Source organism: Argiope bruennichi, chromosome 10, assembly GCF_947563725.1.
Source record: "Argiope bruennichi chromosome 10, qqArgBrue1.1, whole genome shotgun sequence".
NCBI lineage: Eukaryota > Metazoa > Arthropoda > Arachnida > Araneae > Araneidae > Argiope > Argiope bruennichi.
This window is the reverse complement of record NC_079160.1, coordinates 85310044-85335856: the sequence shown is the minus strand read 5'-3', so window position 1 is coordinate 85335856 and position 25813 is coordinate 85310044. Positions and strand designations below refer to the sequence as shown.

Here is a 25813-nt window from a genome sequence, read left to right as displayed (position 1 = left end):
ACTGGTCACTATACATTAAAAAACAAAATTAAAAATTATTTGTTCTTGAGTTGGGGGGGGGGGATATCGGATGATGGTAGTCGGATATACAACTGGAGACAACGTAGTGTATTTTTGAAAATAATATTTCAGATCTAATTATCTGTGCAAAAACGCATGTAGTAATTGACATAATGCGAAGATGGGACATTTTATATAGTCATTAATGAGATAAGTAATTCTTAAAACTCTCCGTCTGTTATTCATTCTTTGGATGAAATATGAAATCAAATCCTTTAATTCTTTGCAATCAGATGTCTCCTCTTAGACACAATTCAAGACGGTGTCACATTTTGACGTGCTTTCTCTTTTTTTTAATTTTGATTGTTAAAAATACTTGCGAAAGTTATAAGAAGATGTAGATTAATTGTAAGTTAATAAGAATAAAAGTTAATAACATAATAAATCAAGAATATGACAATTACAAAACGAAGAGAGCTAGATAGATAAGATTCGGTACATAGATTTAACATTTAAAGTATGTCACAAAATTAACGCACGATTTGAATTTTCCACCATTTGTGCAGTAAAGTGTTGGTAACCCTATAAAAAAACATTTGATAGCTGATTGTTTAGGGTTAGTAAAAATGGAGCGTTAGAACAATCCGTTTTTGTTGTTGAAAAATATTTCAAAAATAATATGTCTGACGGCCACAGTTCGAAAATTTGAGAATTGGCCCCCTGGATCGTGTAACACCATTGTTTTTATGGGCTTATTTAAAGTGAAGGGTCTTTGGCAACAAGCAGTATGCATTGAAGGAGGAATTTCAACACTGCATTAACGAAATTCAGCTACATTTAAGCCAAATGGACATGGAAAATTTCGGGAAATGAGTGCGGTTAGCCATTTGTGTTCTTTACGATTCAATGAAAATGTAGCAATGTAAAGAAAAAAAACTGCTTTTTTTTTATTTAATTCAAATTTTACGTTAAGATGGTGTTGCATCGCGTAACGCTTTATTTTTACTAACCTTAAACTATCAGCTATCAAATAGTTTTTTTAATAGGGTTGCCAACATTTTAATGCACGAATGGTGGCAAATTCAAATCTTGCGTTAATTTTGCTACAACCTTTATAGCATGGATAATTATCAAATTTGGAGCCAAATCAAACAAAAGATTTATTGTCTGTTTTTCTGTGTTCTCAAAAACATATAAATGTGATAACTCAAAACCGCAATGGCTTACATTTATCAACAATACATTTATCAAATTTATATGCGATTTTGTGACTACGAGTATAGTTTTGTATCTTAATTTTTTGTTTCAATCGATTGGGAAGAATGGTTCTAAAATCCAGATTCGATATTTGGATATTTTGAAAATCGCGCAGCAGTGATTAATCGCCAAAAACACACGTCAGATTCAGGAAAAGTGCTAAAGCCACGCCAAGGGTTAATATTTCTTAACTATTATTCACCAGTGTCATGCTAGGCATTCTCTGGGATAATATCTTTATTAGAGAACATGCGAGAAAGTGTTGGGGGGGGAGGACAATTTTTGCTTATACTAATATACGAAAGATACAAAGAGAAAATATTGTTAACTTCAAAAAATTCTTACCCTGACGAACTCCATTTCAGATCCTGAATTCTAAAAACACTCTTTTGGAGATATGTTTATCGTGTGTTAACACAACTCGAAAATATTTTAATCTAGATGGGAAAAAAATTGGGTTTATGATTTTTTCTTCAAATTAATAGATTTTTAACAAAAGTTTGAGCAAAATTCATTTAGAGGATGTTTGTCTGTTCCGCTGCTCGAATATAAATTAACATGATAACTACAAAATAAAGAGAGCTAGATAAATACAATTTAAAAAAACATATTTAACATCTAAAGTGTAGATATATATGCATCAGATTTAGAACTAAATTCGCCGAGATATCGACTGGCAGTCGGTCTGTGCTTTCAAAAGAATGTAAATATTATAACTCATAAACGGAACGATTTAAATATTTGAAATTTGTTATGTGATTCTGTGTCTACAACTGTAGTTCCGAGTCAAATTTTGGTTTTTGTCCAAAATATGTACATTTCAGGTTTTCTGGTCTTGTGTATTAGCCGCATTCTAGTGTTTGATCACCAAAACAATCAGCAATAATCGCATTCTATAAAGCTGTTCCAAATTATTGTTTTGCGAAATTTTAAAATGCAGTGACTCTTAGTTTGAAATGTGTAAACATATATTTGTAATACTTTCAGAGATCCTTCATTCCATTCCCCCACCAAAAAAAAACAAAAACAACACAAATAATATTTCAAAAATATCATCTTTTCACAATCTAAAAAGGCAGCAATCAGCAGCTTTCAACAGAAAATGCAATTTCTGGAGAGTTTTAGCGTGTTTTTGTTAAAATCTGTTGAAGTACACTCATGTCCAAAATTAAGGTCACAAAAATGTTTTTCAAAGTAATTCTAAATGGCTACCAGTAAAATTTTAAACAAATTATATTTTATATATTGTGAAGGACAGCTAACACGATATTAACCTTTGTGGCGGGAAAAAATGTTGTTTAGCATTAGTTTTTGGGGAACTACTGAAATCAGACCGTTAAAGCATCTGGGATTTTTGCTTGCAATTTTGTGAATATTGCATTAAAACAAAAAATTTAACCTGTTTCCAGAGAGAATGAGTTCTCGTAATCGTTTAGACTGTGCCTTGGGATGGAGAACCATTGGCAGGCTTGAAGCTGGGCAGTCTCAAGCGGAGGTGGCTCGATGGTTATAAGTGGCACCTAAAGTGGTATCCTGCTTGTGGAATCAATTCCAAACAAGTGGTACTGTAACCAGGAAGGCCGGCCAAGGCCGTCACAGAGCAACGACGCCTGCACAGGATCACTATTTAGCATTAAGTGCACGACGGCATAGGCTGACAACGGCTCCTTAACTTGCTCGTGACGTTGCTGCTGCGTCTGGAATAAGAATTTCCAGACAAAAAGTATACAGACGTCTAGCAGAGAGGGCTCTTTATGCCCGGCGACCAGTTGAGTGCGTCTCTTTGACCGCATCCAACAGAAAAGCCCGGCTGTTGTGGTGCCTGACATATCAATCTTGGGCACAGCAAGAATGGGGGCGTGTTCTTATCTGTAATGAGTCAAGAGTTACCACAAACAGTGACACTAATCGAATCTTCATCTGGAGAGAGCGAGGAGCTCGTTATCATCCCTCCTACGTAAAAGAAATCGACAGATTTGGCGGCAGAGGAATCTTTATCTGGGGTGGCATAATGTTGGGCAGTCGTACGCCACTGCACGTCTTCGATGCGGGTACTGTTAGTGCACATCTCTATAGAGATGAGATCTTTGAAGCCTATGTGAGGTTGTTCCGGGATGCTTTTTGGCCCAGACTTCATATTTATGGGTGATAACGCGCGTCCATACAGAGCCCAGATCATTGATGATTTTCCTTAGGAAGAGGATATTCGACGTCTGGACTGGCCTTCGAGGACTCCGGATCACAATCCTATTGAACATGTTTGGGATGGTCTCGGAAGAGCCATTGCACAGCGTAACTCCCCTCTTAATACCCTCCAAAAGTTAAAAGCCACGCTTTTGGAAGAATGGGCTTTGTTGCTCCAAGCTTTTATTGACACCCTCATAAACAGTATGAAAGCTCATTGTGAAGCCTGTATAGCAGTGCATGGTGGTCACACTCCATATTATGCAGGCTTTTCCCGAGATAAATGCTTTATCTCTGATTTATAATGCAACACTTTTTGATATATCCTGTTTCTTAATCCCCAATTAAAATCTTTTCCATGTTGTTATGTTTCTATGTTCTTTCTTCCATTGTAGTGTACCTCTGTGCGAAATTTTGGGGCAACACAGTGAATAGTTTTTCATTTTTCGCAGATTTTATATTTGTGACCTTAATTTTGGACATGAGTGTATATACAACATAGATGCAATCATTTTTGTTTATACGTATAAACGATATCATTATATGGAATTAACTATACACGAAAGTAATGCAGTGTTTCTTTACTATTATTCTGCCTTTTCTTAATATATATATATATATATATACCACTTTGGCATTTCTTAGAAGTTGAGGATTAAGAAAGCATTTCACTTTATTTGCTTTTTTTCCAATACAATTTAATTTTATCTTTCTTACAATTAAAATAAAAATTCACTGGAAAAAAATCTTGCTTGGCATTGAGTTGATAATTCTTAGTATTTTTAAAAACATTAAAAAAAATCGATATTTTATTTCCAAAAAATATCGATTAGGGATTGAATTTTAATGACGTTTTCTTTATCGTATAAAACATTATTTAAATGATATTAAACAAAATTGTTGCAACAAAGGACAACTAATATTTTTCGGGTGATAGTTAAATCAATAAAAGTGAAGGAATTAAAAATTTTTACTTATGTAATTTCTAAATTCATGTCACAATTTATTTATTTTTTAAAAATGGCGCAGATCTGTTTTTTATAGGGTTTGTTATGCCTGTTATTAAACATAATCTCAATAAAACAACTTTTAAAGAAGATAGAACATATTTGTGAATATAAAATCCCTTTTGTTCTAATTTTATAAAATAAATTTGAATTCGTAGTTGTATATAAAGATTTTTCTATCAGTTTTGAGAGACAATGCAATCAATATTATTCATTTAATATAAAGCATATAATGCTAAAATTTACTCTAATTTGAATCCTTAAAACGCCTAAACTTAATATTCAGAAAAGAGATCGTTGCATTGCTTTATAATATGTGGGAGTGAGGTAAGATTTTAATAAGTTGCAAATATTTAAGTTAAAAAGTTATTCCTAAAATCAAACGGATGATTCATAGAGAATTTCAACAAGTAAAAACGACAAAAATTTTAAAATTCAAATTCATCACTTCACTCTAAACAGATAAGTAGTTAGTGACTTTTTCCGAAATGTGAGAAGATTTAAAAAAACCTATACCAGAGTGGTATATTGCTTAACCTCAGATAACTTCATCGAATTCACGAACATGAAGGAAAAGTATTTGTCACGTAAATTTCGAATGTGGCCTTTCCAAATAAGATAAAAGATTAAGATCTGTAATTTAAAAACGTGTATTACAAATCGAATAGAAAAAAGGAGTTTTTATTGTGAATTCGTGTCAGTCAAACATCCGTTATGTTTTGAAAATTTAAATTTAAGAATTGTGCGAGAGATTAACCTTGAGCCCTAAAATAAATATCATGAACTTCTTCTAAACCGCCACTATATAAAGCCCCTCTGATCAACAAGCAGTATCTGTCTTCCGTTTTCGGTTACAAGAAGATTCTTCATTATGCAGTACATGGTAAGGTTTTTCTCTAATATAATTTATCATAGACTCTTGAAAAAAATTTCTTTCTTTAATAAAAAATAATTTCAAATATATTCCTTTACTCCTTCCCTCCTGTTCTGTTCTCGTTGTCTTTTCTAAGAAACTGCAAAAAAAAATATTTTTTTTTGAGCAAGATTATAATTTGATTTCATATACAATAATTAATTTTGTAATTTTGAAAACGTTTTGAAAATATAGAAATATTTTCCGATTTGAAACAATTTTATAATGTGACATCGTTTGGCTTTTTCAGGGAACTGGAAATATATGTTTTGATCAGTATTATAATTTCATTTATCATATTTAATTAATTTTGTAATTTTGAAAAAGTTTTCGAAATATCGAAATATTTTTTGGTTTGAAACAATTTTAGACTATGATAATTTGGTGCAAACGATTTCAAAAAATTCTAGCAAATGTGAAAGTTTAAAATGAAGGCGAAGAATTTTTTACTCCGCTTTTTGTTTGAAAACGATTCAGAATTAATTTCTTTCTGGATAAAAAAAAAGCAATAAAATGAATCTATAGTGTAGTATAAATAATTTTATGAAGTTTTTGAACAATTAATTGAAGAGAATCCGTATCTTGAATTTTTTCAGCTATTTTATATCATTAAATTTTATCTTTGCTTATTTTCCTTAGAAATTATTTAAAAAAAACATATTTTATTCAATTGTTAAAAAGATGTATAATTTGACATTTAATTTAAATCCTCTTGTATTATTTCATTTTATTCAAGAATTTATAGTTTATTCCCTGAAACTGCGCATAAAACTGTAAGAAAATTTACTATACTTTCAAAGTAGGTTTCAGATATACTAATATTTTGTAATTACAAAAAATTACTTTTATTCATTTACATTAAACATATAAAATTCTTTTGTAAGAGAGGTTTCAAACATAAAATATTTTGTAAGCGGTTTATGAAAAATTATTTCTATTCGCTTAAATCAAACATATAAAATTCTTTTTTCTGCTAAATACTTTTCATTTTAGAGTTAAAAAGTCGACAAAAAATTTCGGTTTGTGATTTTTTTCGGTAAGTGATTCTTTTTTACACAAAAATTTGTGTTTCTGATTTAAGGATTTAGTAGTTCCATCGTCAGAAGCCAACAACCATTTTCAGTTTTCGAGTTCATACTTGGAAATTGTATCTAAATGTGCGTAATTCTTCTAACTTCAATACGCATCACATCTGATTACTTTTAATGAATGAATTAATTAGAATACAAAATATTAAAATTTCTTTTGCAATTTTTGGTGGAAGCAACTGTATTTCACAAAATGTATGTTTTGCAGCTCGTTTTCAATATCCTAATTCGGTTTAGCTTAGATCTAATAATATTTCAGTAAAGGTATTCATGGTAAGTTAATGTAATGGTTAGTAACATGGCAAGTGAAAATGTTGTGTCCATAATTTTTACGAGCCAGGAAATATAATAATTCTTCAATATCCTTTTTTTTTTTTTTTCTGAGAAAAGACTTTATGAGATAAGAGAACAAATAAATAGCAAGAACAATGGAAAATCAGTATTTGGAATCATTCATACATATAAAATTTTGATATTCAAGAGATAAATTCTAAGTCCCTTTTAGATATTTATAAACTGTACCTTAAAATTTTTTGATAGATTTGGTGTAAGGATATTTACCATTTTCGATTCCAAAGTGTGTACAATAATTAGTATTTTGCATTTTACACACTTTTATTTTAATGAAATTTTTCATGTTTGCGATGATTAAATTGTGATTAAAGTTAAATGATTATTAAATTAATTAATTAATGAAATTTAATTAATTAAAATTAAATTTGGATTAAAGTTTGTGATGATTACAGAATCGATATTTTCAATCGTTTCCTAATATTTTATCTTTTTAGAATTTTGTACCATTCTTTGCTGTCAGCGATAATAAATTATTTTAATTTTTTCAGAACTTTATTATTATTTAACCCATCAATGTAATTAAAATTATTCAACATGAATAGTACTATTGGTAATGAATTTGGGAAATAACTTCTTCAATGTTATATCATATTTATTATAATGAATTATAAATAAAAGACTAAAAAGCAAGAAAAAAAATGAAATTTAAAAAAAATGTATTCTTTTTACGACACTAATAAAGAACCATTTTTAAAATGATTTTATTAAATTTAATTTGCTAATTTGCCATGACATATTATTAACTTGACCACATTGTATTTTAACGATGTATGATGCATATGCAATTAAAAAAAAATATTAATAGTTTATATAATTCGAAAATCTAAAGGATTTTCTTGGAAAATATTCAATAGATAATAAATATATCGTGTATTTTTATGTGAATTATATATAATATGTGTTAATAGGCTTAAAAATGATTAATTAAATACAACCTTTTTCCCTTTCAGTTGGCATTCTTTCTTTTAGCTAGCCTTGTGGCTTGCTGCTTTGGTTACAATTATGGTTATCCTTATGGGTACAATTATGGCGTGGGATCTCCCTACACTTACGGCGGCTTGGACGGGGGATATTATGGATATGGAAGCCTCGGAAACTATGGATATGGATTGTATGGCTACTATAGATAAGGCAGCATTTATTATTACCTGAAGAAACGAGCTGATGAAAGGTTTGTTACATTATCAGTATTACGAATTTCTCGATGAATTATAGTAGAATTATGAAAAATACACCGTTCTTAAAAATAGTTATCACTATAAAAGCCAAAATAAAATTTTATTTTATAGAAACACAGAACAATATTCCTCCCCTTCTTACGCTCTCATATTTTTCCATCGTTTATAGCACTTTTTTTTTTTTGGTAGAAGTAATTTCTCTATGTTCACAATATATTAAAATCCTCAAGATCATGTTCACGAAGTTTTATGCTTCTCGTTGTTTATATTACAAGGAGTTCAATGAGAAGTTGAGAGAGCAAACATAAAGGAAAAACAAGCCAAACAAGCTTCCACATGGTGAAAACTCCCTATTTGGCGATATTTTACACTAGAAAAATACGTGCATTTGTTCATTTTCACAACAGCTGCTCATAATTCTTACATTCAAATTATGCAATCTTTATAGTTGATCTGGATGGATTGGAAAGACTCATCCGAAATACATGATATATCGTATAATTCTATATCAGCTTCAGAATTTCTTTCAATAAGGCAAGCATATTCCACCCCATCTCGGCATCTTAAACTATTGTATGGTCTACAAATGGTGTTGGTAATATAAATTATTGGAAAGGAAAACCAGTTCAGCTACGGCTAGAACTCCCAATCTTACTTTTCCATGTTGGCTTGTTTTTCTGTTTCCTTCTTTCTCTAAATAGTGTGTAGATTAAATTTTGTAAATTGTCATAAGGCAACAAATATTGAATTTAGTAATTATGGTAGCGTTTTATAAATGTTTGATTAAAACAGACAAATGAGTAAAAAAAAGAAAAAAAGAAAAAGAAACGTAATTTTCTAAAATATGAAAATGAATTTTTGTTTCTTTGCGTTTTATACTCTGCCGTACCTTCCATCTGTTTGAGATAAAACTTCGCCAGTTAATCTGCTTGCACTTGCATGAAGGTTACAGCAGGCATAGTACAATTATTAGCATTTATTTTGAATACAATCAATTTACAAACAAATCGTTGCATATGTTTTTATTATTCAACATTATTTTAAAATTAACAATTGACAAAAAGCAAACAGTAAATGGCGCATGTCAATCGGAGTTAACCTCACATATATCAAACAAAATAAAATTACTGTCATTCGACTTACATTCTCGATGACCATCAACAAGGCGCAAGGTCAAGTGTGCGGATTGATCCTAAAAAATCCAAGTTTATCACATGGCCAGTTATATGTTGGATGCTCACGAATCGGACAGTCAAGAAATTTATTTGTTTGTATGTCTACCCAAAAGCACTTGAATAATAAAGTTAAAAAAAAATAGAATAATATTATTTATACTGCTCCTTTATATATCATTCAAGTTGCCGATAAGAAAATGAATACCATTCTTTCTGTCTTTCCTAATTAAACAAGACAGTTATTTTAAATTTCAAACGATATGTCCAAAATTATTTCTTTTGCGGCAGCAACGCAGCTAGTTACTCAATAAAAATTATAATGCCTGCCAAGAAAGAAAAAAATATGATTGTATCCAAAACAGAAAGTAGCAGTAGATGACTTTAAAATTAAAGTAGGAAAGACGGTATCTTACATCAAAACGGTACACACATCTAGTGGATAACAGATGTTCAAATTCTTACAATTCATAGAAATAAATGGTACTTTAGAACATGTTTAATCCATTTCTACTGAATAAAACTATGAAAGCTGCACTATTTAAAGGATATACAACCATTGAGCAAGCAACAAAGATTATAATTTTGAACAACAGAAATTATAATTTTGTTTAAATCAGTCGATATTTTCCCTCACTTTTCATTAGACATATATCGAATTTGTACTTAACCCTTTCAAGGGCCATGGGAAGTAAGCTTCCCATCAAATTTATCAATCTTCGAATGAAGTTATATAGATTGAGATAAATTCTGACGCATTTTTCAATAAGACGGAATCTTAAATGCTTCAGTTCCTTATCTCGCACAAAATACCGAGTTTTGATTTGCTGCCTAATTATTAATTAACCAAATTAATTAATTAATCAAATTAAATTTATCTAATAAGTTAAATGAACCACTTTTCTTAAGCCAATCTCAATCTCAAAAATATTTTAATATACCATGACCAGAAAAAAATGACCCTTTAAAGGGTAAAAATATGTGGTACAAGGTGATGTGTTTTATCCAAATAATTTTTGTAGCTAAAAATCCCTAAATCCCCCTCATTCAAACAAACAAATCCAAATAATCGATTTGCAGATCTAAAGGTAAACAAATTTAAAAATTGTTTTTCAATATGAAATTCCTGATTTATTTTTATTCAAAGTGGGTGATACCGAGAAGTTTTTATTCATAGGATCTGTATACATTTTGAAAAAAAAAATCAAAATTCCACAGGTTATAAATTTTGTATTGATTTCATATGACATAGCAAGAGAGAAGACTTACACAGCAGCATAAATTTAATGGGAAAAAACTCGACTGAACCAGGCACGTATGTGCAAATTTTATGCTGTTATTTAATTTTTGACATACAGATGGGAAAATGTTCAATTATTACTTTAAATGAATAATGGCGAGCTGGTTTCTTTTTACGAAAATCATTTTTAAACTTTCAGAAATATATTTTATTGATATTAACTTCACATCCTCCATTGCTGCAGAAATTATCACTTACATTAAAAGTACATCTGAATTATTATGAAAAGATTTTTTTATAAATTAATATATAATAGATTTAATTAAATATGAATCCATAATAGTATTTATTTATATTAAATAATACAGTTTGTAAATAAATGAATATTTTTTAAATATTTTTATTAATTATTCTTATTCATTGCAGGTCATCATGCGATTGTTTCACAGGAAATGTATCTAAATGAAAATCTTTTATGCCATTAATAAGAAATATCTTTAAGCTGCATTTTAAATGAACAATATTAAGCAGAAATATTATTTGAAATTGTAATCTATATTTTGTTAATCATCGGAAAATAAATTTTTTTAAACTCACTGTTGTTGAATTTTTTTTAAATAGAAATTTTCATCATACCTACTAAATTAAAAAATATTCTGTCACTAAATATGGCCATTCATTAGGTGATACAACATCGGTAATCAATTTTTTGGCCATAAATACAATTTTTAAAATTTTTTTTATCTTCTTTTGTACAAATATCAAATAGGAAATTATATTCAATGCTTTCAATTTAAGAAAGAAGATTTATCCGATTTTGAATCGATATCAATATTTTATTTAAATTCACAGTAAAATTAATTGCGCGCGAACAATTTTTCAGTTATGTTTACGTGAAGAACATTTTATTTAGACAATAAAGATTTGATTAAGATTATGGCATATTTTCTGTATAAATAATTATCAGATTTTTGAAAAAAAAATTTCATAATCGACATCCATATTATTAAAACCACCTGACTGGTAACTTCATTATACAACAGATAAAATTACTAAAATTTTCAAAAGCGTTGCAATGAGATTAGAGAAAGTTGCTTCAGGAAATTTTAAGGCAAATTTGCTTTAAAGAATACATTTCATAGTACATGTCTTCCGATGTCATCTTAAAGGGTCCCGATGACAATAATTGGGGACTATGTAACTGGTTTAAATTTTTGATCATGTTTTTGTAACTTATGATGATGATGTTGTGTCCGCGTTACCACAGAAAGGGGGTGCAGTAGCTTCTGAGGGTAAAGACCCCTGAGCACCCGAGGGCAGAAGTCTGACTTTTAGCTCATATGAAGCTGAAACTCACACATTCGCTTGCACAACCCCTTTCCACAGGGGGGGGGGGGCACATTCACACACCTCACAGATAGAACACAGATGAAGAACAACCATGCCCGAATCGCGTTTCGAAGCCGGGACGCCCAAATCACAGGGCAGACGCTCTACCCCTATGCCAGGACGCCGGTTTTTGTAACTTATCTTTAAAGGATATGACTGTATGGTGGGGTATCTCATTACCAAAGGAAGATAATAAATGTTTACAAACAGCATCCACAAGTATGGATGGGCGACTATTGTTGATTCTCAAATACGGAAATCATCCTGGTTCCTGTGCCAGGAAGCGTTTATTATAGCAAAATAGAATTGAAATGAAAGAAAACGCACCTAATGGGATGAAAGTTAAGATCAAACCTTCACAAAAAAACTCTTGAAATACGCACTCTTATTGCGTTCACCTCTTCAAAAAGTTAGATTGACCGAATATGCTGTGAAAGGTTTAAAGTAAAAAAGGTTTTCATCGCTGAATGTTAAACATTTCTAATTGTAATCACTCAGCCACAAAGACTTAGATAGATAGCCTAAAAATTTGCTTTAAATATAGTAGAAAAGATAGAAGGATTGTATTTTAGAATTCAGGTTTATGATTCCTTGTTTACTTTTATGTGTCACTGATTATTTTTTATCGGAATAAAATATTTGATTACATACGTTACTCTTTATGATGATTTTTATCATTCATTCTTTTTATTCTCATGAACGGAAAATCCAGTTTCCCCCCACTGTATGCCTTCTAAATGAAAAACGACGGGCACCGGTTTCATACACATTGGGGAAAATGTAACCATGAGTTGCAAGTCAATTATCTTTGGTGATTCCCCTTCGATTTTTGGATATTAATAACCGCAAGGCAAGATAAATGCGACGATTCAGAAGCACAATGTTTTGAATATATTAAATCTTGTATGGATTTTAAAAGTACAAGTGGAATTTTGTGCTAAATTTTGGTTTTAATCAGCTGAGAAAAACGTGTTCAAAACACAATTCCGATTTTTTGAATACTATATTAACGCCTTCCAGTGATTGATCACCAAAAAACTTGCCAAAGATGACACAATAGATTCAGTATAATGCTAAATTCATGCCAAAGGTTACTATTTCGTAATTATTGTACGCCAATGCCATGCAAGGCATTCTCTGGGGGAAATACCTTTATTAGAGGGCGAGAAAGTTTAGAGGAGACCACTGTCCCTGGCTTTTCAACTGAATGAAACCAATATTTCATACGGAACTATAATTGCTGTTTTTTTTTTATCGATTTATGTCATTGCATTTATGAGTAATTACGTTTTACGTTTGTATGCATGTTCAAGTATAGATCGATGAACATCAACCTTTTTACAGATTTAGTTCAAAATTTGATAAAAATTCTACACTTTAAATACTAAATCTGTGAACCAAATTTTATCTATCTAGCTCTTTAAGTTCTGTAGTAGTTCTTGTATTCGGGCAATCAGGCACACATATATCTTTTGAATATATTTTATTCAAAATTTGATAAGAATCAAAAGATTGGGATAAAGTCTGCTCAAAAACTGTCATCAGTCTAACTTAGGTGTTTTTTGTATTATAGTGCTTACAGGTAGGAAGATCGACAAAATGAGAAGCTGATTTAATCCAAATATGTGTTTTTTGGATTAAAGAACGTCTGACACTCAAAAATTCGACGAAAAGTTGAGTTTGAAGTTTTTTGACGATTACTATACTTTTTTCTTTGCAAATTTCGCATACTAGAAAGTAACGAAATTTTTATAATATTAATGATAATTCGAATCTATGCGATAAAAATTTATGAAACATTTTCAACGTAATTTAAATATTCTGCCAGAAAACTTAGCACAATTTTTTTTAATTTGTGAATTAGTACTGCAAACTTCTCTCCCCCAACCCTAAAAAAAAAAAAAAAAAAAAAAAAAAAAAAAAAAGACTACTTTGATCTGCATAAGAATTTTGATACATAAAAAAAAAAAAAAAAAAAAAAACTTTTAACAGTAATTTCTTGACGTTTAAAATTTACTTAATTTTAATTTAAACAAGTTTGATTTCAAGGACCTTGTAATTCAATAGAACGTACAAGATTAGATTATTTTGAAAATACCAAGATAAATCTCCTTTTTAAAAATGCGATTGTCCACTTAGCCGCTTTAATAATCCGATTCTACTTCTAAAAAAATTCTTGTAGCATGCCTTATAGAGGCAATTCAATGTCGCCATCACTTATTTCCTGATTACATTTAAAATCTGAAATTTCAGCAAAGACCGGATTAAACGTTCTAGGGACCTTTCGGCAATGTAAATATTGAGGGCCTTCTTCTCTTTCAAGCTTTTAAAGGCAAATATTTTTTAGACTTAAATTTAATCTTTCTATAAATAGTTTTAGCAAATTTGAAATACCAAAGCGGTATATTGCAGATGATTTCAAAAGAGTTTAGTTTACTTATAATAACATCCCGTTTTAAAGCAACACTAGAGCTATTTGATCTCAGAATTTTGAATCGCTGTCAGATGACAAGGACGATACCTGAGCTGGTACCCTCCCCTCCAAACTTTCACACCACATCAGCGGGAGAACATTTGGCCCCGATGGATCTAACATGCACCAGGCACTCTTACACGACGATTCTTCAGTGGAATCGGGCCTCGAACCTGAAGCTCTTCGGTTCTGAAGCCAAGACCTGGCCCCCAGGCCCCCGCTGCCATCGAAAGAGTTAAGTAATCATATATAAAAATATTTATGTCTGAAATTTAAAAGTAATTTTAAACAAAACAGTAAAAAAAATGCTTAACGCAATCTAAATATTTTTTTAATAATAAGTTTGGATATTTCTACCCTTTCGTATACGAAATATAGAAAGAAAAAAAAAATGTATAGTCAAAAAATTTGAACTCAAGATTTTGAGAATCTCAACATTTTAGACCTCTCTGAGTTCGAAAAACACATTTTTGGCATTCTGTCTGTCTATCTGTCTGTATTTTCATCTGCTTTGAAACACAATAACTCAAAAGTGCTTTGAATTAGATGTATGAAATTTGATACATGGAGTAACGATCAACTCAGTATGTTTTTATCAAATTTTGAGCGAACTCCATTCACAGGAAGTCTGTCTGTCTGCAAAAAAAAAAAAAAGATAATAACAACAATGCGGAACGAACTATGTAGATAAAATTTGGTACACATACTTATCAAACGAAAGATAGATTTTTATCGATTTTTGATAAAATTCTGTAGGACGATTGGCTGTCTATCAGTCTGTATTTTAATATGCATGTAAGTGCAACAATTAAATTTCTGTATGTGATCTTATGACTATAACTATCGTTCTGTGTCAAATTTTGATTGCAATCAGCCGGAATAAATGTGTCAAAATACATATTCGCCCGGTAGATTCAATAAAAATGCAAGAATCTCGCTAAAGCTTTATATTTCGTAATTAATGCCCTCTAATGCCAGCCAAATCTGTCTTCCTTAATGTCCTCTAATGCTAAAGGCCCCCAATTTTATCTGTGAAAAGAGGAATTCGTCCTTTATTGGAATGTATACGAGAAAGTTTTAAGGGAACCCCTCCCCCCTGGTTTAAATTATAAAGCACCACATTTTTAAAATTATGAAATAACTTTATGATGGTGATGATGTCGTGTTCGTGCTACCACTGAAAGAGGGTGCAGTAGCTTCTGCGGGTAAAGACTCCTGAGCACCCGAGGGCAGAAGTCAATAACATATTATTAAACTTGCTAAGGGTAAATCATTAAAAATGTTACTAAGATAAAGTTCCAAAATCAATTGGAACAAGACTTAATTTTAATTTCCATAAATTTAATTGCACCGCTTTAATAATCAAATAAAAGAACGAAATGAAATAAATTTTAAAAAAAATTCTCGTGATCTCAAGGTTTCCTAAAGCTATGGGCACCTAGGCAAGGCCACATTATTAAATGGGCAAAGTAAGCAATTGCCTAGGGTTTCTGAATACTCGAGATTTATTTAAAGTATAATTAAATTTCTGTATGTGATCTTATGACTATAACTACCATTCTGTGTCAAAAAGTTATTTAATGTTGTATTTTTTATTTAATTATCAAAACCATGCAATTTAATTTTAAATCAATCAGAATTTAAATTAAATTTGAAAAATTATTCTAGTAGTATATTTTAATTAATTATAATTTGTAATTTTGATATTATGTATTTTTTATAATTCTAAAAATATGTGGATCTTTACAGTTAAACAAAATGTTCAACCATATTCAATATTATTTAGATTGAGTTAAGATATGTTTTGCTAATTTTTTTGCGCTATTTTGTTTAAACCGAAAACTTTCAGTTTTCTTCATATTTTTGACAAAATACATTTTCTTTGTTTTTTAGTTGTTTATTAAATGGGATTTTAGAGCTGAAATGCTTTCAAAATATTTACTTTTACTCATGTAAATATTTATCTAAAATAAATATTCAATGTCTTATTAGGTAAAATGTAATCTGAAAAATATTATTAACTAGCCGCCTTCGGCAACCAGCCAGTTCCCCAGCATTAATGATCGCTAAAATTTTCATTTAAATATTTTATGGAACTTGGTTTCTTAATAGCTTTTTCTGTAAAATATTTTTAAGCTTCAGATTTTGATAGTTATATAATTCAGTCATACTATTATGTAGACCTTAAACAGTTCTGTTCATTGTACTACTTATGTCTCTCTTTAATTTTCTGTCAGCGCCCATAAAATTTCAACTTTAAATTAAAGTGGAAATGTTAACTGTAATTAATGTAAAAACAATTTTTACTGACACCAACCATGTCTTTTTTATTATTAAATATGAAAATTGAAAGCAGAGTCGTTCGGCATTGAAGTTGTTTGTTCGCTGCAGAATAAATTTCGTTATTTATAAAATATCTTAAAGAATTATTCAACAAATATTTCTCTGATTCATTCTAAGATTCAGTTTTTAATTTTACTTTTAAAATATTTAAATAACGGAAATAAAAATATTTTATTTTATTACAGTCAATAAATATAATATTGAAAAAATTATGAAGTTTAAATTTTACACAGTCCTTTGGTCCTAAGGAATCATATTCTGAGAAATACTCTTGACACTTCGACTTTTAAATAAATAAATAAACGTTTCTACCTTCTGCGATCAAATCTGACCTATTTATGAAGTTTTCACGTATCAATTTTAGAACAATCAACATTTTCATAATCATCGGCCGATCACTATCGAGAAACCCTGGCTGATGATTGGCGTATCTTCTTTGAGACGGTCCATGAAGTAGTCTAAAATCGCCAATTTTTATAGAAGAATGATATTTAAATTTCAAAAATTAGTCAGTTTTAGTAATTAATTTAATTGATTGGAGTTCAATACTTTTTATTAAAAATATCGGTGTCTCAAGAATATTTTGTTAAATATGATTCAAAAGGTAGAGAACTTAAGTAAAAATTTAAAATTCGTAATTCATCGGGGAATTTATTGACTAACTTTATATAAAATATAATTATTCAGTTCATTTAGAACATTTTGTTAGCAGATGTATGCCCCAAATGGGTTGATGGGCATTGATTAGAGTGATTATCCTGTAGATACTAAACCATGTTTGCCTTAAATTAAACTATTTTATTGAATTAATAATATCGATATTGTAAAAAATCCTAAAAGACTTTTCCTCCATTTACTTTTTAGAAAATATCATATTTCAAATTTTTTTCACTTCATACAGACACGTGCTGAAAATTACACTTTTATATATTTAATTTTCAATGATAGTTGATTTATTTTTTAATTTGAACTTCTGTTAATGCAATGGCAACACGTTGATAAAAGCTAATTTTTTCCGTATTGATGTGCTCGTGCAGATTAAATTTTATTTCTATTTTGTGCGAAATAATTTATTGAAAAATATGGCTAAATTATTTCTTTAAAAATCGAAACTTAGTTTATAGGTTAAAGCATCGGCATCATTTTTCGAGCTTTAACTTGATTCAAAAATTAGTTTTGTGCCGTAATATTTTCGGAAGTTCCAGCGGAAAAACGCTGAAATTTCGCTTAATTTTTAATTAATTAAAAGTCTAATTAAAAATTTAAAAAATCGATCCAAGGTATGCACATGCAAGAATTTGGTAGCTGTAAGTCAAACTGTCTGGCCTGTAAATCTCCGAACACACACACATGCGTGGGCGCTTTGTGAGTGTGTATTTATTTTTTGAGTTTTATTCTAAGTATAAATGAATTGTATATAAAGAAAAAACTTAGAAATACCTTAAATAATCATTCCCAAATACTCGCATCATATAATTTTTATTTTTATGCTATTTCTAAATTCATTACCATTATGGAACAATGTTTAACAGTTAAAAAAGAGGTTAACTGTGATTGCACACTTAAACAATGCATTATAAAGCGTAGAGGTTGAGATGTGATTCACAAGATGCGAATGCAAAAGAAGTCTTCTTTGTCAACTGAAGAAGTAGAATAATGAGAAGAAAAGAACCTGAAAGGAAAAAAAATTATATACAAATAAAAAAAATAATTATTAGATAATTTTTATTGACTTTAATCAAGATAAATTCAGCACGCGTTATTTTATTATTTAAATGTACATATAATTAACAATTCCGTGGGTGCATTTTAGTTTGGAAAGGATACTTTAAGGATAATTTCGTTTCAAACTATGTGTTATGTTATTTAGTATATTACATAGAAAAAAAATACATATCTGAATTTTTTTTAAAAATTCTCTATTTTCTTTTAGCAGGGGTGTTTGTGGGACCCCAAAAAATCCCCTGAAACTTTTACGGACTTACTACCGACATTTTGGAGTTTCGAGAAGGGGGGGGGGGAGAAATGAAAAATTACGATTATGAAGTATTGAATGACCTAATTATAAAAGTTCAATGAATTACTTTTTTTGCAAAATTAAGACCTTTGAACCCAGGTCACGTGATCGCACATCTGGTCGAACGAAGTCTCTCCCTTTTTTTTCTGCCGTGCCTACTTGCCGAAAAGAATCCAGAAGAGAATGTCCGAGAACCGGGGGAATGAGTCATAACTCGCAATAAGGAAAGAACAAAAAAGAAGTTTTTTTCACGCATTATCACTGCCTTTGGAGAAAGAAAGGAAAAGTTTTCACCACACACACTGACCTTGCGTTTTCTGCTTTCAAAGCAAACAAAATTACCCAGATCAAAATAAATAATTCATTATTATTCCTACTTCCTTTTGAACGACAATCCCCGGAATTTCCGGGTATCGAAGTTCAAAATCCCCGGAATTCCGGGATTTCCTCGGAGCACAAACACCCCTGTTTTAGTTAACTTAGCAAAGTATTGTTGATTCAACTCATTTATGTTATGTCAAGAAAAAAACAAAGAACTTATAGAGATGAAAGGATTTAAGATAAGCACACACACGTTTCGTGGCCGAAAAGAGAGACACTTTTGAAAGTTTTAAACTTCGCTTTATTATGATGGGATTTGCTCAGCAAAGGAGGAAATAATTACCTCAGCAGAATAAAAACCTTCCAATAAAATTAAGACGATATTAGAAAATTTTAACATAATTTTCTCTTTTCAATAGTAAAGATTTCAACCTTTTTCTTCACGAAAAAAGCTTTTTTTTGGATTGGTTTTACTTTTAATATGGCTTATTTAGATAGAATCGGAATGAAATGTGCAACAAAGTCTTTGATTTCCATGACTCTCAAAGATTTAATTTTATAGAAAATTTAAAAACATTGCCGTTTTGAGGAAATAATAGCTTAATTAAATAAATAAAGCAACGGATTTATGTATTTTGGGTATATAGGCAATGCATATAATGAGGCTCGTCTTTTAATAAGATGAGCAATTTAGGATCACATTTCCATACATTTAATGGTTTATTTGGGGTTAATATTTTTAAATTTACTAATTTCGTGACTGACTTTGATTACATTACTATGATTACATTATTTTGATTACATGACTTTGATTAAAGTACATTTGACTTTACTTATAATGGTTCCAAACTGCCCCACATCTATGCTTGCATACAATATTACTGAAACAGAAGTTCAATGTTTATAAATAATCAAATAACTGAGTTAATACAGTCACACATATAGGAATCTGATCTATTATACTGATTAAGTGTTAGTAATATTCTAATATTTTATCATTCACAGAAAATGTATTTTTTACAAAATTATTTATTTAGCAACCAGGAAAGTTAGGTTTTTTTTTTATCACTAGCTTGCTACTCCTTCTAAATATAAGGACTTTCGGCACTGCCTACTTGGAAATTCTTCAAATGTGTAAATATTTCCCTTAATGCAAGGTAATTTTAAGACATTATTTATTTCTGAATATCTTATAACAAAGAACAATTTTTTAAATTATTGACACTAAAATTATATTTACCTCTTATTTGTACTTAAGACATAGTGTATTGGCTGCTAATTTTGAATTCGTTTTCATCAGGAGTTCCCATTTTTCTGAATTGATGATGACTTTGTCGTTCTTCAAGATATAATTTTGAACCGCTGATTTCAGTTTTTCATCTTGATGCAAATCAGATAGTATTAACACATCACAAGCGTTATTTGGCGTAAGATTAGTTGCTAAATGGGCTGAACATTTCGTCTTAAGCGAGAGGATCTCGTACTTATCAGCTGCCATATACAGCTGAAAAGCACTTTCCCAACATAGATCTTCTACTTTTGCGGTGTAGATGTAGAGAAGCATTCGATGCACTGTGTCATCATCCAAGTCTTTAATATCAACAATTTTACTCGACTTCTCTTTCATGTTGTTCGTAAACATGGCTTTAAATACCGGAGAGCGAGCACTTAGAATGATCTTGTGGGCGGGGAATGTTCCGGAATTTGTATGTAAGTTTACATCACTGAGAAAGCCATCATTATATAGATGTTGTAGATTTTCTTTCAAAGCTGCGAATGATTCAGAACAGTTGTCCCCAGAATACAAGCTGGACGTGAGGGTTGGTGTTATTACGTCGACACATCCAGGGTAAATCTTTTCGATCTCTTCAGAAGAGTTTTCTGTAGAATAGGCGCATTCGCACTGAAGTGTCAAAACATCATTCGGCAAGTAATGACTTTTCTTCGCCAGAAGTGCCTCCTTTGTGAAGAGCAGTGTCATGTAGCGATCTTTGTATGAATAATCGAACCAAAATTCACATCGGCCACATTCTTCTTTTCCTCCAGAAGTATTTAAAACAAAGAAACTAGTAGTAAAGAATATACTAGGGAGAGGAGAAGTTAATTTGATCTGAAGTGTTTCATCAAAAATTTGTCCACCAGTCACTGTCAAGACATAAAACATGATAATTTTTTCATCCGATGCAGATGTGACACAAAATGTATTACCTTCATCAGGTTGAAGGTCACTGAATTTTTCGATCGTCCAGAGGAACTTCATGCGTCCCACTGTAATATGAGTTGTTGCTGAGTATCTTTCAATCATCGGTGATTTGCTATCACTTCTCCACATTTTGCAACAAATTATCAGTGTATCTTCAGGAAGAAAAATATCTTTGTTAAGCATGAAGATATCTTTTCGCTTCTGAAAGCGTGGAAATCCAAAACCGGAACCTTTTGAGAAGGTTGCAGAACTTCTCATTGTGTGATCTGACTTAAAAGTTACCCAAGAAACGGATGATAGCTCGATTTCAATACTTATCCTAGTGTTCGGACCGTTGCAGTTTAGATCTCTTCTAAGATTTAAAGAGATGTAGTTTCCATCTGTACGTCCTCTCGGAAACAGAACCAGGTTCCACTTGGTTCCCTCTAATGCGTCCGAAACAAATGATGGACTCTTAAGGTAATCTCCTTTTTTTTGCCAGCAATAATTGAAATTCTTGATTTTCCATTCTAAAATAAATTCTTCTCTTTTGGTGTCAACTTCGGTGGCCATAATAAAAATAATTCCACCAATAATTCAACTTTATTTTGTACAAGAAGTTAATTATTGTACATAGAATAGCTTACACAAGATAATTTGCGAAAAAAATTCAATTCTTTGGTCAACGGATGAGTTTATTTAAATGATCTTGGTATGCCTTATCGATTTCTTATATAATAAGCTTCTGATAATGTTTAACTAGAGTACACGCTGCAGACTAAAGCAGGTTATCTTTGCGTATGGGAGTGGTTATACTGGACGAAATAATCTGTGGCTGGAGTTACTACGTAGTTTTAGGGTTGTTCTGTTGGATATGTCCAGTATTTAAATAAAAGGCGCCAAAGGGGTCGCCAAAACTGTTGCATAGCGTTTCGCTCTCAAAAACACTAAGGCAAATTCTTTACGATATATATATATTTTTAAACCCAGAGCTGCATTTAAACCCGAGTTTTTACATTATTTATTGAAAAATATTAGCTTGAGAAATAGAAATTATAGAAGTGCTACAATATCACTCTCGAAATATGAGAGAAAGTGATAAGAAGATAAAGTATATAACAAGATAAGATAAAGTAAGTTGAAAAGAAAATTATTTTCTATCGGTCTGATTCTTATAATCAGTGGCTGTTTTTCAAGTACAAAGATTATTTTAACTGATTAAATACATTATTACGCACATTAATCAATACTATGCATTACATACATTAATCAATAAAATTATTTTAATTGATTAAATACATTTAACAAACTTTTATGCCGAATATTAGCAAACAGGAAACAGATGAAATATTTCAATAATTGACAGCCAAAATTGATTATTGCAATAAAGATATCTCTATTATTAAATATGCCATGATTATTTTCATTTTTTAAATTTAACATGAATATCTTTTTTATTATCTTAAATGAAATTATGCATCATTTAATAGGCGGCAAATAACTTTTTTCTTTCTGAAAATATCCATTTTTCTTGTTCATCTAGGGGAGGGTGTCGATCAAGCGTTGTCGGTGCTTTAGGAAGTGCAGATTTTACATCTTTCCTCTGTCCGCGCCATCACTTTAAAAACTAGATATTTTTATTGATTTTAATTGTGTCTCTCAATACAAATAAATGATGAGTAATAAATTTTATGAAGATGTGAAATAGCACAACTTTTGAATTTGCAGGTCAAAGACAAAGAATTGGTATCAGTATCTTGCAGAATAAATAAATAAATAAATTTTGAAGCAAGTAATTTTAAACAAAACAATAAAAAAAAAATCTTTTTAGGTACGAAAATTCAAAGCCTACCAGAATCGTTGACTTGTTAATTAGCCAACCAAATGTTAAATAATAATAATAATAATAATATTCTGAAATTTAAGCAATATTTGATATTAATCTAACTAAGTTTCATTAAATAGTCATTGTAAATCAAATGACGACATAAAATTACAGTACCCTGAAAATATATTTTTAAAAAATCGCAAAGCCTAAAACGCTACGATGTCCCTACGCAGCTGCCTATCTGATAATCTTGTAATCATCTTATTATCATTTTTGCGCAGCTATTAGCAGAAGAATATTCAAATACTACAGTTTAAAAGATAAGAGAATTAAACAAGCTACAATTATAATTTATGAAGTAAAATATTTAGATATTATTAATTAAGATAAAAAGTTTGGCGTCGTTATGTTTCCAAGCTCGCCAATTTTGTGATTCTTCACTCTTATGGCAATCCTTTACTCCTTCTTAATGACGTCAACGATTTTTCGTTCCATGGTACAATGGTAGTCAAACTGAATGCTGTGATGGATGGATAAGTTGTAAAGATAAACTAAACTTCTTAGGAGTCCCCCTCCCCCCCCCTCTTCTCTGTCACCGATCCGGTTCTGCTTTAGGAATGTGGACATAAAAGCGTACGTGAACCCTGTGATTGATTATCAGAAGAATAGGAAGACCCCCACCCCCACCCCCCAGTTCTGCACGTGCATCTCAGCTGCAATCCTAAATTTTGCAGGAAACAGAATGAAAGGATATACCAATGTATAAGAAAGGAAACTGTCTTTTAACCCTGGATAAAAGCCTAAAATCCATAGGGACATCGAAACTTGACGAATGTGGTAAAAATACTGAACATTTCCTTTTCTATTTTTTTATATTGTATACATTACTAGTCGTCTTTGACGATAAGTTTGCTCGCCAAGATTAATGGCTGCTAAACATTTCAATTAAATATTTTGTGTAATTATGTCATTAAATTTCTTAGCAATTTTTTTTAAATTTAAAATGTTGATAGACATATAATTCATACTATTGGTTTGGCAACTAAGTAATTGCGGATTTCACTCATAGATGGTTTCAGTTGAATTTTTAGGTTTGCAGACGTAGTACAAATGTAAAACACATTTTGTTATTTGATAGTTGGCAATTCAGCTGTCAATCAGTAAAAAAAGTTTTTTGATCGGTTGCGTAGTTTTCGTTTGGCGTTCGTTGAAAAATGGAAAATCAAAAGGAACATTTTCGTCATATTTTGCTTTTTTATTTCCGCAAAGGGAAAAACGCATTGAAAGCTCATAAAAAGTTATGTGCTGTTTACGGTGACGAAGCTTTAAAAGAACGGCAGTGTCAAAATTAGTTTGTCAAATTTCGTTCTGGTGATTTTTCACTCAAAGATGAAAAACGCTCTGGTCGTCCAGTTGAAGTTGATGACGACCTAATCAAAGCAATAATCGATTCGGATCGTCACAGTACAACACGTGAGATTGCAGAGAAGCTTCATGCATCACATACATGCATTGAAAATCACTTAAAACAATTTGTCTATGTTCAAAAACTCGATACATGGGTTCCTCACGAACTGAAAGAAAAGCATTTAACGCAACGCATTAACAACTGCGATTTGCTAAAGAAACGTAATGAAAATGATGCATTTTTAAAACGACTGATAACTGGCGATGAAAAATGGGTTGTTTACAACAATATCAAGCGGAAAAGATCGTGGAGCAGGCCAGGTGAACCAACTCAAACAACATCAAAAGCTGATATTCATCAAAAGAAGGTTTTGTTATCAGTTTGGTGGGATTACAAAGGAATTGTCTACTTTGAACTCTTACCACCCAACCTAACGATCAATTCTGATGTCTAAATTGAACAACTAACGAAATTAAACAATGCAGTTCAAGAAAAGCGGCCCGAATTGACAAATCGAAAAGGTGTTGTATTCCATCATGACAATGCAAGGCCACACACATCTTTGGTCACTCGGCAAAAATTATTGGAGCTTGGTTGGGATGCTTTGCCACATCCACCATACAGAACTGACCTTGCACCATCTGATTACTTTTTGTTTCGATCTTTACAAAACTCCTTGAATGGTAAAAATTTCAATAATGATGATGATGTCAAATCGTACCTGATTCAGTTTTTTGCTAATAAAAACCAGAAGTTTTATGAACGTGGGATTATGATGCTGCCTGAAAGATGGCAAAAGGTCATTGATCAAAATGGGCAATACATTACAGAATAAAGTTATTTAGTTCCATGAAAAAATTGTCTTTGATTTTCTAAAAAAAATCCGCAATTACTTAGTTGCCAACCCAAATATTTTAGAAACCTCGCCCTTATTTTCTGTGCATTTCCTTTTCTTTATACTTCCAATTCTAGCACAGGAAAGAATGGCAATAATTAAAAATGCGCACAACTGAAAAAATTTTTAGGATTGCATGTTTCTGAAATCAAACCTCAATTTTTAAGTTCAAGAAACACCATTTAATTCGGCAAGTTCATTGCTTTATTTCAAACTAGGATTTAAGACTTCTTTAAAATCATTATGCATATATCGGAAGCTAAGGTGTGTTACTAGATTATAGGAAATAAACTGCCATAAGTAATGTATAAGCAGCCGATTGATTTAAGTATTTAGGACAAAATGTTTTTATGAAAAAAGGCACCTTATACTAAAATTTACCTAATTTGGATAAATAAGCTGAATCCTCATGTCTTGATCAAAATTGGAGGGAAAAAAAAGGTAAAATATTTACAGAAATAATGAAAGCGATTTTAATTCATTTCAACGTTGAAATATATTCCCGCAAAATCTAAATATTATATAATTATATAAAAATTTAATATTAAATATTATATAAAAATT

General features: G+C 30.7%; 1 protein-coding gene across 6 annotated transcripts in view; it reads right to left on the bottom strand.

Moving 5' to 3' along the window:
• Positions 1-5414: 5414 nt before the first annotated feature.
• Positions 5415-25813, bottom strand: part of LOC129988027 (speckle-type POZ protein B-like) — a 37920-nt gene continuing 17521 nt past the window's right edge. For 4 of the 6 annotated variants that reach the window (XR_008785622.1, XM_056096106.1, XM_056096104.1 and 1 more), the window contains one exon: positions 18067-18270. Coding sequence is in view for 1 of the 6 variants with exons in the window: in XM_056096108.1 (XP_055952083.1) it covers positions 20180-21691 (1512 nt within the window). In the remaining 5 variants the exon portion in view is untranslated. Of the gene's footprint in view, positions 5462-18066; positions 18271-20176; positions 23503-25813 lie in introns of those variants that run through there. The other 2 variants (XM_056096108.1, XM_056096107.1) reach the window with 2 other exon arrangements.